The 14692-nt window shown below is 44.6% G+C and overlaps 3 protein-coding genes across 3 annotated transcripts in view; 1 reads left to right on the top strand and 2 right to left on the bottom strand.

Annotated features, from left to right (window-relative positions):
- Positions 1 to 636: 636 nt before the first annotated feature.
- On the bottom strand, positions 637 to 4771 carry LOC307237834 (integral membrane protein 2C-like). The gene is made up of 6 exons (XM_080010609.1): positions 4640 to 4771; positions 2847 to 2984; positions 2523 to 2711; positions 2248 to 2358; positions 1921 to 2071; positions 637 to 957 (listed from the first exon to the last, which is right to left on the bottom strand). The coding sequence occupies exons 1-6, from the start codon at positions 4724 to 4726 to the stop codon at positions 866 to 868; spliced, it is 768 nt and encodes a 255-aa protein (XP_079866735.1). The 5' UTR covers positions 4727 to 4771; the 3' UTR covers positions 637 to 865.
- A 2148-nt stretch (positions 4772 to 6919) lies between these two features.
- LOC307237612 (transcription cofactor HES-6-like) lies at positions 6920 to 8089 on the top strand (the record flags this gene model as incomplete). The annotated part of the gene is made up of 4 exons (XM_080010370.1): positions 6920 to 6994; positions 7107 to 7193; positions 7341 to 7422; positions 7650 to 8089. The coding sequence occupies 4 exons, from the start codon at positions 6920 to 6922 to the stop codon at positions 8087 to 8089; spliced, it is 684 nt and encodes a 227-aa protein (XP_079866496.1).
- Positions 8090 to 11592: 3503 nt separating this feature from the next.
- The window catches only part of per2 (period circadian clock 2), a gene marked incomplete at its 5' end in the record, with an annotated part of 18628 nt that continues 15528 nt past the window's right edge, over positions 11593 to 14692 (bottom strand). The window contains 2 exons of the mRNA XM_080010369.1: positions 11593 to 12374; positions 13256 to 13406. Of these exons, the coding sequence (XP_079866495.1) occupies positions 12219 to 12374; positions 13256 to 13406 (307 nt within the window). The 3' untranslated portion in view covers positions 11593 to 12218. The remainder of the gene's footprint in view (positions 12375 to 13255; positions 13407 to 14692) is intronic.

The raw sequence follows: 14692 nt of genomic DNA, 5'->3' as shown, positions 1-14692 counted from the left end.
AGTAAACGACATAACCAGTGAGTGCCAAGTGCAAGGAGCAAGTTTTTGCATCCCGAGTTTTAACACTATTCTCGAGTTAGAGACCACACCCCGACAAATCAAATAAGTTTGCTGATTTCCTGAAGATCAGAAGCAAAAACATGGAATGATAATGAAGACATGGTGATGGTGGTGGTGATGAATTAGTGGCTTGACTGGAGGAATGATGAATGGCGAGCTTGGTGAAAGACGGACCACCAGGAGGGCGTTTCCTCGGGGTGGGGGGGGGGGGGGGCGTCAGACCTCAGCCTTGCCCTCAGATCCCCCTGGTGGTCCCTGTAAAAGGGAGAGTGAGTGTGAGAGGCGGAGCTGGGGAGGTGGTGGTGGTGAGCAGGACAACCCAGCGACGGGTGGATCCGGCAGGTCTTGACGTACGCAAAATTTTGATTTGGTCGTGGTGGTCGGGGTGCGGTCTCTTCTCCCGAACCTCCGTAAATAAGAACCCCATTTAGCGATTAAGTGCACTACTGTGTCGACGACACAGAGACATGATATATTAAGTTAGTTCATTCAAAAAAATATATATTAAAGAGATTCCACGTTCCCGACGTCAGACGGCAGAAAACACCTATTACACAAGAGGACGGAGTACAGATATATCGGAAAAGACTGTTTTAATTACAAAAGATCTGAACATCAAACATTCACAAGGACAGAGCATTAATCCAACCCCAAACAAAGAGAGAAAATACATATATAAATACTTTATATAACAAAAAAAAAAAAAAAGTTGGAATATTACTTGCTCTTAAAGTGCAGTCAGAGCTCAACCGATCCAAGAGGTATGTCTTTTTTTTTTTTTAATGGGCGTTTGATGATCCTGGTACTAAGCCCGATCACATATGACGGTCTCCACCACGAAGGTGTTCTCAAAGTGACGGATCTTGTGGCAAAGCTTGGCCTCACGCTTGTCGATACCTGGGGAGAAAGAAAACAAGAGGGTTTTAAAATGGGACGAGAGGCAAGTCACACCATCAAAAGCATCCTTTTGGTTATTCTCGTATTAAGAGCGTGAACCGGACATTCTCAAATTTTTGATAGAAAAAAATGGGAGTTTAAAAAGGTTTGAAATTATTCATAGCTTCTATACAATCCACTTGGAGCTCTGATACAATAAAAGATGAAACAGTTTCCTAATATGCAATTTGGGATATCTGCACTTCTTTTGTCAGTGCTGAAAGATTCTTGTTGAGCCTCAATCTGTTGCTTAAAGGCCTGAATGTGCATGGCAATGCATAAAAGTAGTGCTTGCTGGCTCCAAAACGATAACCTTGCCACAATCACACTGCTGTTGCCATGACGACGCGGCGCACAAAAAGAGAATCCCTGCCATGAAGCCGCACATGCCTCGCAGAGGAAGTGGCCTCTCTCGGTCATCGGGAAACCTACGACGCAATACTAGCTCCCGTCGAGTGTGTGGATCTGCGCCGTGCGCCTGACTCATGGAGACAAAGAGCAGGAAGCTCCCAGGCGGCGCTCGCCCGCCCACACACACACACACACACACACACACACACACTGACACTGACACGGCAGTCATACTTAAAACTGTGAGAGGAGGATTCAGCACTGTGGGTGTGGATTGCCTCCCGTGTTCACACCGATGTGTGCATTCACACGCACACGAGGCAGGAAGCCCCTATTTAGCCGCGGAGTTATTCACTCGGCGTGTGTCACCGGAGACGCCGAGCTCCCGCCGCGGCCCAACAGCCGGCTCGTGCCCACGGATTCCCTCAGATTCATTCGGCAACCTCGCGAGCGCGTGACGCGAGTTAGCGAGAGGAGGGAGAAGTGAGGGGACGACCTTATGTCCCGGGGTTGACGGGAGCGCGAGGTGCGTGTGTGTGCGTGTGTGTGTGTGTGTGTACGTGTGGCACTTACGTCGGCGCTTGTTGCGGTGTTTCAGGCGGTAGGTTTCTTTGTCGTGACAGAGCCTGTGAATGAAGGGCCCCAGCTGCCGTGTGTTCCTCACCCTCCCAATCACCACCATCTCCTCCTGGATGATGTAGGTCTTGGGCAGGTACATCCCCTTCTGCGCAACGCAAAAAAACCCACAAACACATACTTATTATGACGATCGACCTCCAAACAAGGTACCGCTTCACAATGAATCATTCCGTCTGCGTCGCGAGAGGCAGGAACGTCCTTGCGTTTCCATCCCAACATTTATTCTCCTCGGTTTTGGCGCTGCAAACGGAGGACACTCACCTCAACATTAACCAGCATCTCCCACAGACTCCGTGGAGGCATGACCAAGGTCGTGTTGAGCTCGATGATGTAGCACTTCTCCAGAGTGGTGTCGTAGTAGGCGGTGAGGACCTGAAAGAAGGCAGCACAACAAAGAGAGTCCCGACATGAGTCACTTCAAAATAACTCGCCTCTAAAAATGGAAGAGAATTATTATTCTTATTTATTTTTTTTAAAGACAGGCAAGCGAGGGGAACCGGCGTGATGAGTCACGGGGTCCTCCCGAGCTCGCTTACCCTGTTAAAGTCGTGGAAGATCACGGCGGGGTCGCTGCCGAAGCGAGGTATGGGCACGCTGATATACTCGTAGTTGTCCTGGAAGTGGATTTCCACTTTCTCCTCCAGTTGGTGGCGGCCGCTTTGCGGAGTGAACACCGAGTCCTCGTAGATGACTCGGCAGTGGAACAAGCTGTCTTCTGGGGTCTGCTAGCGAGACAAGCAGGGGGGAGAAAAGCCCGGTTTGCCACGTTCATTTTTCGGGACCGACTGTGCCCGTTTTTAACGGGATATACATACTCGGTTCAATGTGACTATGGTTAATGGGAGGGAGTGAAGACTTACCTGGGGTAAAAAATAGTAGCAGTAGAGCAGGATGGAGGACAGAACAAGTACGGAGATAAAAACCACCAAGTTGAATATTAGGCAGCAGTGGTAGTTCACCAACGACTTCTTGGTCTGTAGAGGGAGACCCAGCTCCTCCTGTGGAGAGAAGGTGCAACCGTGTTACAGAACAGGCCACGGACAGCACATCACCCACTTTGAATAAGGGCGACGGGACGTTTATTACTCCATTTATTACGATGGAGTCCGACTCGATGGAGAGTTCCTTCGCAAACCGACCGGCTCCTCTTGCGCGTGGCGCGGCCCCGCAGCGTTTGGTTGTGCAAAGCGGCAGCTGCCAAGCGGTTACTCATGAGGAGATCTGGTGGCAATGGGGATGAGGCACGCCACACGCCCGCCCACGGTCTCTCGGTCAATCTGCTGCCTCCCTCTCTACTACCGTTGCTATGGAGAATTGAGGCGCGGGGCCACCAGACTCCGCCGGGCTCTGACGAAGACGCTGGCACGCGTCTGTCTGGGAGTCCTATTCTTGGAAAGGCCCACTTCCGCCGTCCATATTTGTAGATACTTTCACCGGCGCCCTCGGTGGGAGGGAAAACGAGAACAACTGCGTACAACAGGACTCCCGAGACGGGGGCGGCGGTATTAATACATCTACACACGCAGTTTCTGGCGGACGGCACCGCCATTTCCGCCAATCCCAGCACGGAAATCATGTGTTACACAATTATTGACGTGGTACACAGGTGTAATAGGACGTCTTTTAGGGATGGGCGTGCCATCTGGGATCTATCGATCTATCCGTCCACTTTGAGTGTGTACTAGGCGGAAATACACCCTCCACAACGTCCCCAGTTCTCAAGACTTTCATCCAACTAAGAGCGCACGTCTACGACGCGGACTTTTGTGAGACCCTCATGGATTCTAGTCATATGATGAAGTGATTTTTAAATATGGTCAAGTCAAGATTAGACCACCATAAGTCATCACCTGCGAAGAAGCTGCACGACACAGAAATAAAAAAAAGGAAAAAAACGCTCATCTGTGCTTTCGCCCGCAGGAAAAAGTTTTAAATGTCTGGCACCTGTCCTGTACATTATGCATGACCATTATCCGTGGATTGTGGCCACCCATTGGAACTCCTACGTTCCAGATCGTCCCTGTTGTACGCCGCATCTGCAGGAACGATTTGACGACACAGAGTGGGTGACGTCATTACTGGCGTTCGAACGCTCGTCTGTGTGGTTTTTTTTGGGTTTTTTTTTTTTTGTTTGTTTGTTTTTTTCCTTCAGCCGTTGACAACCGCCGCCCACGCGGGCTGGCGGCTTCAACGGTGAGCCTGAAACAAAACATCTATATGGCCCCGCAGCCTGAAACAAAACATCTATATGGTCCCGCAGCCCGTGGTCACGTGACGTCCCGTCCCGCGGCGTCCGCAGCCCAAACCCGGTGACGTCCCGTGCCACAACCCCCGGGCGGTGGGGGGCACGCATCGGCTCCTATGGTGAAGCTTTGAATCCCTTGAACTAATAATTCCCAACTAACAAAAATGTAAAACGATACCCCTTACTTGGTTGTTTACACGCAAGCTTGTTAGATTTAAATAATCTATTTTTTTTTTATACCTTTTTTTTTTCCGCGCATTTAACCAGAGAGCCTTGCGCCGCACAACGCTCTTATAAACTGACGCCAGGACGCACTATTTAAATTGCAATACGTCGCCCCATCAAGCAGGGCTTGCGAGAAGCTCCAACTGAGATGCAAAACCAAGGGACGAGGTTGAGCGAACTCACGTGAGTTTGTGGAATCACGATCCTGTCCTCGTCGGTCTCCTTCTCGGGCTTCTGCGCCGCGACGGTGTGAAAGGTGATCTTCACCATTTCGAAAGAACGTTTGCTCGGTGCGTCCGGTCGACACTGACTTTCATCCCGCCGGGCGAAATGGCTTTATAGCGGCCGTGCCTGCCCGCGCCCTCGCCTCGTGACGTCAGCACCGCGCACCCAACTGCGACGTACGTGTGGGTCCGCGGGGAAAAGCCACCGCTGCGCCTTCGGAGTAAAAGTCCGCCTCGAAACGAACGGTCTAATTCGGGTGGTACGCCTTCGTTATTTGGTGTACATTTTACGATAAGTCGCCTTGTTTCCATTCCAATTCCCACGATGAAACACCAGCATGAACGCAGAGCATCGCCGCGGCTGTCTAGGGTGTTTCTATGGGTCCGCCGTGTTCGCCGGGTCTCTTACTTTGAAGGCAAACGCCAGATATGGTAGTACGGTTCCGAGGTTTATTTCAAGCCGCGCATCAGATCTGTGCGCTGCCAGATGAACGCACGGATCATCCGGAAATGTAACGATGCCTCGAAAGTCACAGACCTTATAGAGCTTCCAGCACAGTGACGAGGGAGAGGGATAATCCAAACCAAGACACACAATCACAACTACTACTACGACTAATAATAATAATCACAACCACGATCATGATCACAAGATGAAATGCAGTACTCTATTAATCCAAATTATAGTAATGAATAGATAGATAGATAGATAGATAGATAGATAGATAGATAGATAGATAGATAGATAGATAGATAGATAGATAGATAGATAGATAGATAGATAGATAGATAGATAGATAGACAGATAGACAGACAGACACAGACAGACAGACAGACAGACAGATAGATAGATAGATAGATAGATAGACAGACAGACAGATAGATAGATAGATAGATAGATAGATAGATAGATAGATAGACTTACTGTATTACGTTTTAGGAGTCAGTTAGTCGGTCTATTGGAAAGGACTTTTCTACTTTTATTTTTTTCCTAGGACATATAGTGTGCTATCACCGGGTGCGTTGCATTACATTTCACTGCATATATGTATGAAAGTATGTATATGTAAGTGACAAATAAAAATCTTGAATCTTGAATCTTGAGATGGATAGATGGATAGACAGGTAGATAGATAGATAGATAGATAGATAGATAGATAGATAGACAGATAGATAGATAGACAGACAGACAGACAGACAGACAGACAGACAGACAGACAGACAGACAGACAGACAGATAGATAGATAGATAGATAGATAGATAGATAGATAGATAGATAGATAGATAGATAGATAGATAGATAGATAGATAGATGATATATGGATGGATGGATAGACAGACATAATGGTTTATTAGCACAGCGTTTTAAAACACGGCGCATCAACATAGCTGGTTGATTGAAAAGTCGCACGTATTCCCGTGCAAGAGGGATTCCCAAAACATTTAATAGTGGCCCCATCATGTGCTTAATAGCTGCACTATGGGTCCCGATTGATCAGTTTGAACAGCCTGTAAGAGAAGGTGACTAATAGAACAACCAATATACATTAGTATTAATAGTTTATATAGTAATAGTTAATAAAGTAAAAAAACATGCTATAATGAAGGATAATAATAATAATAATAATAATAATAATAATAATAATAATAATAATAATAATAATAAAAGAAAAGAATCATAATGATAATAATGATGACGATGATAAAAAAAAAAAACAATAATAATAATAATAATAATAATATTATTATTATTATTATTATTATTATTATTATTATTATTATTGTCATTATTATACATTTGTTTTTGTTTTTAATGAACGCTAATTATTGGGTTTATTGGGTTAGAATTGTGACGTCACCGCCTGTCACGTGTCCATAGTCAACCGCTCGTGTCGTCATGTTCTTCAATGCAATGTGTCCAAACCTTCCAAAGTAAACTGTTTGGAGCACGTTATTTATTTGAAGTTGATTCACACCACTCTGCAGAGCCGATAGTTCCCCCTGCACCCGGGGAAGTAGGGCTGCCTGCACTTGAACGGGACAAAGTGCGGCGCGCTGATTGGCCCCTGCCCCGCCATTCATATGGAGATGAGGGACGATATATACCGCTCTCTGTCCCGGCTCCAGGCGGCCCGAGCAGCCTGGAAGCTTTGTTGGCAGCCGAGAGCGCCGGCCATCTGTCCCATTCAGAGCTTTTAACGGTTCTCCGGAATATACCTTGAGCTGAAACGCACCAGCATGGCCCCCCATCGCTCCAACACGCCCGGAATGAACAGCGAGGACCAGTGTTGTGACTTTAAAGTGGACAGAAAGGTGCGTTGCATGGGTGTCCATGTGTATGTGCGCGTGTGTTTACTGCGACGTATTTGTTCCTCGGTTAGGCTGCGCACGGTTCCACCCTAATTGAATGGCTGTTGTTTTCCAGGTCAGGAAACCTCTGGTGGAGAAGAAGAGAAGGGCCCGCATCAATGACAGCTTGCAGGAACTCAGAGCTCTCGTGGAAGACGCAGAAGTGAGGGGAAATCGGCTCCGCCGCCCGGAAATACACGAATGCGGTGTGATTGTGGACCGATCCCTGTTACAATGCTTAATTAAACTGGTGAAACACGTCTATCTTTTTTTTTTTTTCCCCTTCTTCCTTCTTCCTTTCATTTTATAGTTGCAGTCAAAGATGGAGAATGCCGAGGTGCTGGAGATGACAGTGAAAAGAGTGGAGAGCGTCCTGCACAACCGGGCTCAAGGTAGACTTGGAGATGACATCATATGATATGAAATAGTATTTTTTTATTTATGTTGACATGTTCAGCCCCCTTTCCCCCGCACAGTCCTGTCCTAAATTGAACTTTAACCTCTTATCTATGTGGTTTTATAATGTGTTTTTTTGAGTTGCCCTTGCGTACGACGTGTGCTATACAACTTAACCGGCCTGGGCCGAGTTAACCCTGCTTCCTGCTCCACGTCTGACCAGAGGTGGACGCGGTGACCCGGGAGGCGTGCGAGAGGTTCGCCGCCGGCTACATCCAGTGCATGCACGAGGTGCACACCTTCGTGTCCAGCTGCCCGGGGATCGAGCCGGGCGTCGCCGCCGACCTGCTGAACCACCTCCTGGAGAGCATGCCCCTGAACGACGAGGACCGTATGCAGGGGATGCTGGCCGACGTCGTGGCCGACCGCCCCGGGCACGGCAGCACTTGGTCCGTCTCCCCCGACGGCTCGTGCGGGTCGAGCACCCCGGCCCGCTCCCTGTCCCCGGCTCCGTCGTCGCCCTCCGCCGACAACCTCTGCTCCGACCCGGAGGAGACCGACTCCGAGCAGGGCGGCGTGTCTCCCCCGCACGGCGCCGAGAGCCGGGATCTTTCCAGTCTGCAGTATTTCATGCATCCCAAATCGATGTGGAGACCGTGGTAGATGGTCCACAAAGGGAGAGGGAGCCACACCTGCTTGTTTTGGAAAATAGTGCTCTAGGCTATGGGTGGGATAGGTCTGCCGTTAGGGTGAGAGGGCCAGCTTGATACACCCTGATCGATAACTAACTACTAGTTGAATGTCATCCGATAAGCTCTTCATGTGTTTTTTTTTGTTTGTTTGTTTTTTGTTTTTTTTTTCTTCTGGAATTGAATTTAAATTTAATTGTAAACTTATTTAAGGACTTATTTAAATTTGCTTCACAGGGCCAGCGTCCTGGTCATGCGTAAAGATACCAGCCATCACCTTCAGTGAAGGGGGTAAATATAAATGTAAATATTTGCTTGTTCCATTTTTAGCGTGGCTGTAGAGGCTCCTGTCCCACTAGAGAAGCAGTGCTAGATGTTTGTAAATTATTTTCCTCGTTTAGGATTTTGGCGACTCCGTATTTATAAATGTGAAATGAGTGTTTGTGCCTCAGGTGACGTGCGTGCATGCCGCATTCTGTGCTGTCTTTTCAAATAAATGCCTGTTAAGCTGATTCTTCTCACTGCCTCCCTTGGTCTTATTTGCCTTTCAATTGCCCCTGTGTTTTAAATAAAGTACTTACTGCTGGCTAAATGTATATTAAACCAACCGTCCTCGTGTCAATAGCCTCATTTGGACATGGTTTGTCCACTGAGACTGCTCTGCCTGGTTGCCGATGTCAGTTTTCAGATGGCCTGTTCGTTTTCACACTACACTACACTTGGAGACCATTTGTGGTCTTTAGCACATTGTTGGCCTTTATGAGGTGCGAATGAAGGGATTAGACAATTTTTTTTATTAAGATATAACCCTTCAAAAGGTTTTTCACGCTACTGGGCTTTTTTTTTTTTTTTTTTTTGACAGCTTTGTTCAGACATTTGAGGTTCATTTGATGACTTGTGAAAGGGAGACAACTTTGGGTGCATTACCCAAAACCCTAACCCTAACCCTATGTGCACGGACGGATCGCTTTTAAACGCAGGGACGTGGAGAGGAACTGACTGTTATGACGTGGGGTTTGGGAAAAGGCGTTATTTTCTGGGCAAATTCTGTTTGAAAGTGTTACGGACAGGCCTTGAAACCCATTTGGGAGAGGCAGGGGAACCCGCGCGCAAAAGCGCAGCGCCGCGTCCTGGTGCCCACAGGAGGAGCGCCGTGTTCTTGCTGAGTTGCTTTTGAAATGTTCGTGCTTTCACTTGAAAACACCAGCGAGAGCCACAGACAATTTCTGCTTCTGAACCTTCGACGGCATGAATAAGAAAAGGGGGAAATCCTGACCCCGGCTGGAGTGTCGCCAACTCCAGGGCGCCTACACTCCCTCAGAGAGCCTGTTCCTCAAGTGTTATAGAGCCACAGGGTCCACACACACGGACACACACACACACACACTCACACACACACGCACGCACGCACACACACACACACACACACACACACACACACGCAGACACAATATATGCATTGATTTTAACCCACCTATTATGTTGTGTGTCAGATGGACCAAATTGAAAATCTTGGAAAAAAAAATTGCGTTTGCAACGTTGAACAAACTAGGAAAAACAGCTCCCTCCAAAAAAAAAAAAATTCGATTTTTTAATTTAAAATGTAACCATATCTAAATCTATGTAATCACGCACATTTATACGCACACACATGATAAACAACACAACCTCATATAGCCCCAGTCACATCTTTATTTCGGCACACAGTGTTAATTCTCACACACACGTGTAGGTGCTTGCGGTCAGCCTCGGACTCCTGCCAAATACATTTGCTACAATACCGTATTATTGTATGATCATATAATCAAACACAGTTGTGTTTAAACAAAAATATAAATAAAAATAACTTGCATTTTATTCTGTACAGACAACAATGTTTAAACGTGTTTTTTTAATGAATAAACGAGTCAATGTTATTATTAATATTATTATTATTATTATTATTATTACCATTATTATTATTATTATTATTATTATTATTATCGTTATTATTATTATTGTTATTATTAATAATATAAGGTAACAGTGACTTGTGAGGGGGACTAATATTGATTTATTTTTTTGTTATTCTTTGTTACAATATTATATATATATATATATATATATATATATATATATATATATATATATATATATATATATATATATACATATATAGTTTGTTTATTTGGCAAGTTTTACATGGTTAAACGTACACTAGGAAATTTGAAGTTACTTAAAGGAGAATTTAACAGGAGGGCTAACGTGACTATTAAACTGAGCTTTCAGTGCGTGTGTGTGCGTGTGTGTGTGTGTGTGTGTGTGTGTGTTTTCGCCAGACCGGCATCGTGGGGGGGGGGGCATCTCCTCTGGTTTATGGTTCGGTGGCAGACATGGGGGACCGGATCTGCGGAAACTGCCGAGGTGCAAATGAGCGCCGCGGGAGGGAAGCCGCAGCGTTCGCACCTTCTTCAAACCCAGGGTCCAAGGTGCGAACGGGGTGGGGGTGGGGTGACCGTGGCCGCTTTGATCAGACGTGACCAGACACAGTGAAGTCCACGGACCGTCTGCGGGTAGGACAGATAACGTCTGTCCTCCCGGGCCGGAGTCGGTCCGCGCCTGGGGACTTGAATGTCTCGCAAGGGAGAATTGTTTTTTTGAGACGCGTTACCCGAAAATGTCCGCGCCGCCGAACAGTATGAACACAGGCTTCCATCATAAGTGCAACTTGTGCACAGCGAAAAGTCTCACAAATGTTTGGATCGTCTTTTGTAGATACTCATTATAGTGTTATATCCATTTCGTTTTCCACCTTTGTACATGTAATGCCTGCAAACTTGCACAATTTCCTTTTTTTTTTTTAATAGTTTTCATTGTTGATACGGGTTTAATGTAATTTCTTTTATGTATATTGTGCATACAGTATGTAAACAATTTCTCCATATTTTAAAGTATTTATTTTGGTTTATTACATTTTTCTTTTTTTGTTCTCATTATTTTATTGTTATTGCCTGTTGTTATGATGCGTGCTATAACATCAATTGAGGTGAAATAACTATCCAGCTCTCCATCTACCAAGTTTTCTTAAATAGTGGTTAAATAAAACGAGTCGCCTTTTAACACACCTCTTAAGGAATAAGCCTAAGCATGTTTAAATGAGCTTTGCCAGAATTACCTTAGAATATCGCCTTGCAAACGCCTTCCCAGATTAATCCACTGAGACGCATCAATGTGGCTTTTTATAGAAAGCACTAACAAGAAAGAGACAACCCCCATCATTGTAGAACTTTTGAATGAATGGGCAACCAATTTCAGCTCAGTGCTTTATTTGTCCAAAATGTGCATTTTTCCCCAAAGGGGAAAAAAACCAAAAACATTCATAAAAGAAAAATAATTTTGAGCAGCAGAAAAAAAATGCATGACGACAAAACAAAAATACAGAAATGTAGGAAAAGTACATGTCTGAAACCCCTGTCTCATCCCAAATTGCAACGGAGAAATAATAAAGGAAGATAGAAAATAAAAAAACTCCTTTGGCCAACTTGGGATTGCTTTATGCCTGTGCAATCACCATAAAAAAACGCAAAAAGTATCCACACATCTGACTGGAGGTGAATGAGCTGCAGCTGCTACAATGCAGGGCTCCTCTGCTCAATTTATTGCAGGAATCCTTCATTACTTGTGGCTCCCAGAACCAGAGACGTCTTTTTTTTTAAATAGAACTTGCCTTTTATCAAAACCACTGACATCCTCCTCATATTAACAGCGTTGTCTTGCATATTTACACTTCATATCATACATTGGTCCTCTGTGCCTTTTGTGCCATACACGTTTCTTAATTTAAATAAATCATAACTTAAAAACACGAACGTCCACTTTTCTTGCAACAATAACTCTGTATAAAAATAAATATGTTTATTGACATTAAGGATTACAAACGATTCGAGACGATCACCCTCCCCCCCCCATATGTGAACGACAGGTTGACGTCCAGGACGGACATAAATAGTGATAATACAAATAGAAAAATCTTCAAAAAGGTCAGACTTGTATAAAATAAGAATTTCTTTGTCCGACCGTTGATCTGAGAACCTAATCGGGTCCTTGTGCTGGTCAGGTGGGGGCTACGAGCTGCACCCAGAAGACGTACAGGGAGAGTTTGAGGGCTCCGTGCCGGGTCTCCTGGTGGAGTCGAGTTCCTCCATCTCCGTCTCGGTGAAGTCCAGATCATGGCGCTCCTTGGACGCCGCTTCAGAGACGTTGTTGCAGCACAAGCACACCTGAGAGTCACCGGAAAATAGAAACAAAGACCGTTAGGAATCCAGCTGAGCGAGAGGATCTGGAGAGGCACGCGCACGTGCGCGCGCGCCCAAACACACAACACGTCTTCCTCATGTCTGGAAGAATAATGGTCAGTTGAAGCTATTGTCATCGGAAAACATAGCACTCGCAACAGAAGTGGCAGCCTTTGTATTGAATTTCACAGACTCCAGACTTCCTCAATTATACATTGTCTCACTGTTAGCCAAAAATCAATAAAGTTTAATTTATTTCAAATTCTAATTCATTTCAATATATGAATTTACACTCCAATACAGAATACATTTTAATACACTTTGATTAATATGTCCATAGTACAAATTGATGTAAAAAGGTTACATGTTTTTTTTTTTTTTTTTAATTCTTAATGATAATATATTGAGTTAAAATTAACTTTTGATGACCAGATTAAACACTTTTAGGCTTTTAAAGTTATTGAAGTGAGAGGTTTCTTAGCGTTGCCCAAAACCCAAAGCCGCTCAATCAGAGGTCCCTTTAGTGGGCATTTACCAGCTTTTGGCCGGTCTAAATGAATGGAAGATAATCAACTCAGAAACAAAATAAATAATGTCCGGCAACATGGGCGGCCGAAAAAACCCCCCCAAAAAAAACATTCAGCCTATTTAAGACTTTGAACACTCTGTGTGGTCAGAGAACGTACTGATATTTATCTAAAATGGCCCAAAATGGCAAAGGTATCCCTTTAGCGTCCGTGCTTTTCCACCAGAGCAGGGATTCCAGCTGGCGTGCGTCCAAATAAACACCCAACAACACGACATTACAGCTTCAGGATGGTGCATTTACATGAATCTGGACAAAAGTTAAAAACCGCCTGTTCTACCTTGACGTCTACGGCCTTGGGGAGGCCGCCCTTCCTCATCCAGGGGTGCACCTCCATCAGCTCCCTCTTCTGCTCCTCGCTGAAGCAGGGCTGGCTCTTGTGCAGCAGCCTCAGCTTCACCATGTCCTCCCTCAGAACCTGCTGCAGATCTCTGGAGACCGCCACACATTGCATTACAATAATGAACATTGCAACTAATATAGTCGTAATATTGAGCAATAAAAGGCGTTTTTCAGTGGCCAGTTTAAAAGTCGTGGTTATAGAAAAGGTGACCGAGCCACAGAGGATGAACAACCTTTGCAAAGAAAACCACAATTTCTCATGGTTTAAATTCTGTTGAAATTGTTCATGTTGGGTTGTACTCATTTACTGCACCATGGCAATCCATCACGGTAATGTACCTGCGCAATCATACTTTGTTTTGTGATTTTACATTAATTGGCACAATCGAGAAGGCTTCACAGCTGAAATGGTAATGGCAAAAATAAAAATAAGAACGAGCTGATTGTGAACTAGTTTTGTTAATATCGAGAGAGAAGTAAAAATGGACTACGGCCAGTGTTCATCATCATCAGTTTTCAAGAAACACTCATTTAAATCCAAGGCCCATTTCTGGAGGGTTATAAGGAATTCATAGGCTTATATTGAAATAAACAGACCAAAATATCAGGGAAAGTGCTGCACTATTATTTGTTCATGTCCAAGTGCTCCATCAAGTGGTCACATGTACTTACTGCAACTCTTGATAAGCCTTACAAAACGTTCAATGGGAGGTTTATCAATGTCTAGTTTGTTGAAATAATTAACATTTAATGCAAATAGGAATTCATACTGACAACTGCACTTATTTTGAATTGAATACAATTGAATAGATATTGAATATATATCTTTTTATACTTGAAGGATTTTGATGGCATTACAGAGTGCACACGGTGAGTGAAAATATCTCACTGAAGAATGTTTCTAATGGAAATGTAGTGTAAATCGGAGAGGATGTGAATGTGACAAACTCATTTCATCTACAGTATTTGCAGATATACCGCCACGTATGGACAAGTATGTTGAATGACAATTAGCAAGGGCAGGAGTGGGGGTGGCAGCTATGGTGTTCTGGGGAATAAGAAAACAGATTGTCTGGGGCTTTCTTATTGATTAATCAAACATGGGCTTAAGAGCATTTTCTAAGCCCTTAAAAATAGAAATTAGCTTGGCAGAGCGTTGCGCAGCACAGTCAGGAGCCAATATGATTTTGATTATATAATGTGGCCACCGCAGGGTATCTCTAAGCCTTAACACATTCTATTAAAAACCTTTTTAGCGCTGAATTCCTGACAAATTTTGGACTTCTGCAGAAAAAAAAAATGAACCAAAGTCTGGTTTGCTTTGAATCTAAGCGGCATTGAAAATATATTTTCCTACACCCCCATCCCACTTATA

Source organism: Zeus faber (assembly GCF_960531495.2).
Source record: "Zeus faber genome assembly, chromosome: 12".
Classification (NCBI taxonomy): domain Eukaryota; kingdom Metazoa; phylum Chordata; class Actinopteri; order Zeiformes; family Zeidae; genus Zeus; species Zeus faber.
Note: the sequence above shows the minus strand (reverse complement) of the source record. Positions and strands in the feature narration are given on the sequence as shown.

What these genes read in the sequence shown, in the direction of transcription:
- LOC307237834 (XM_080010609.1), bottom strand. Translation starts at nt 4,726, where the DNA reads ATGGTGAAGATCACCTTTCACACCGTCGCGGCGCAGAAGCCCGAGAAG. An exon ending in AGATGCTGGTTAATGTTGAG is followed by an intron (nt 2,072 to 2,247) that starts GTGAGTGTCCTC and finishes TGCGTTGCGCAG; the next exon opens with AAGGGGATGTACCTGCCCAA. An exon ending in ACACCGCAACAAGCGCCGAC is followed by an intron (nt 958 to 1,920) that starts GTAAGTGCCACA and finishes CTTTCTCCCCAG; the next exon opens with GTATCGACAAGCGTGAGGCC.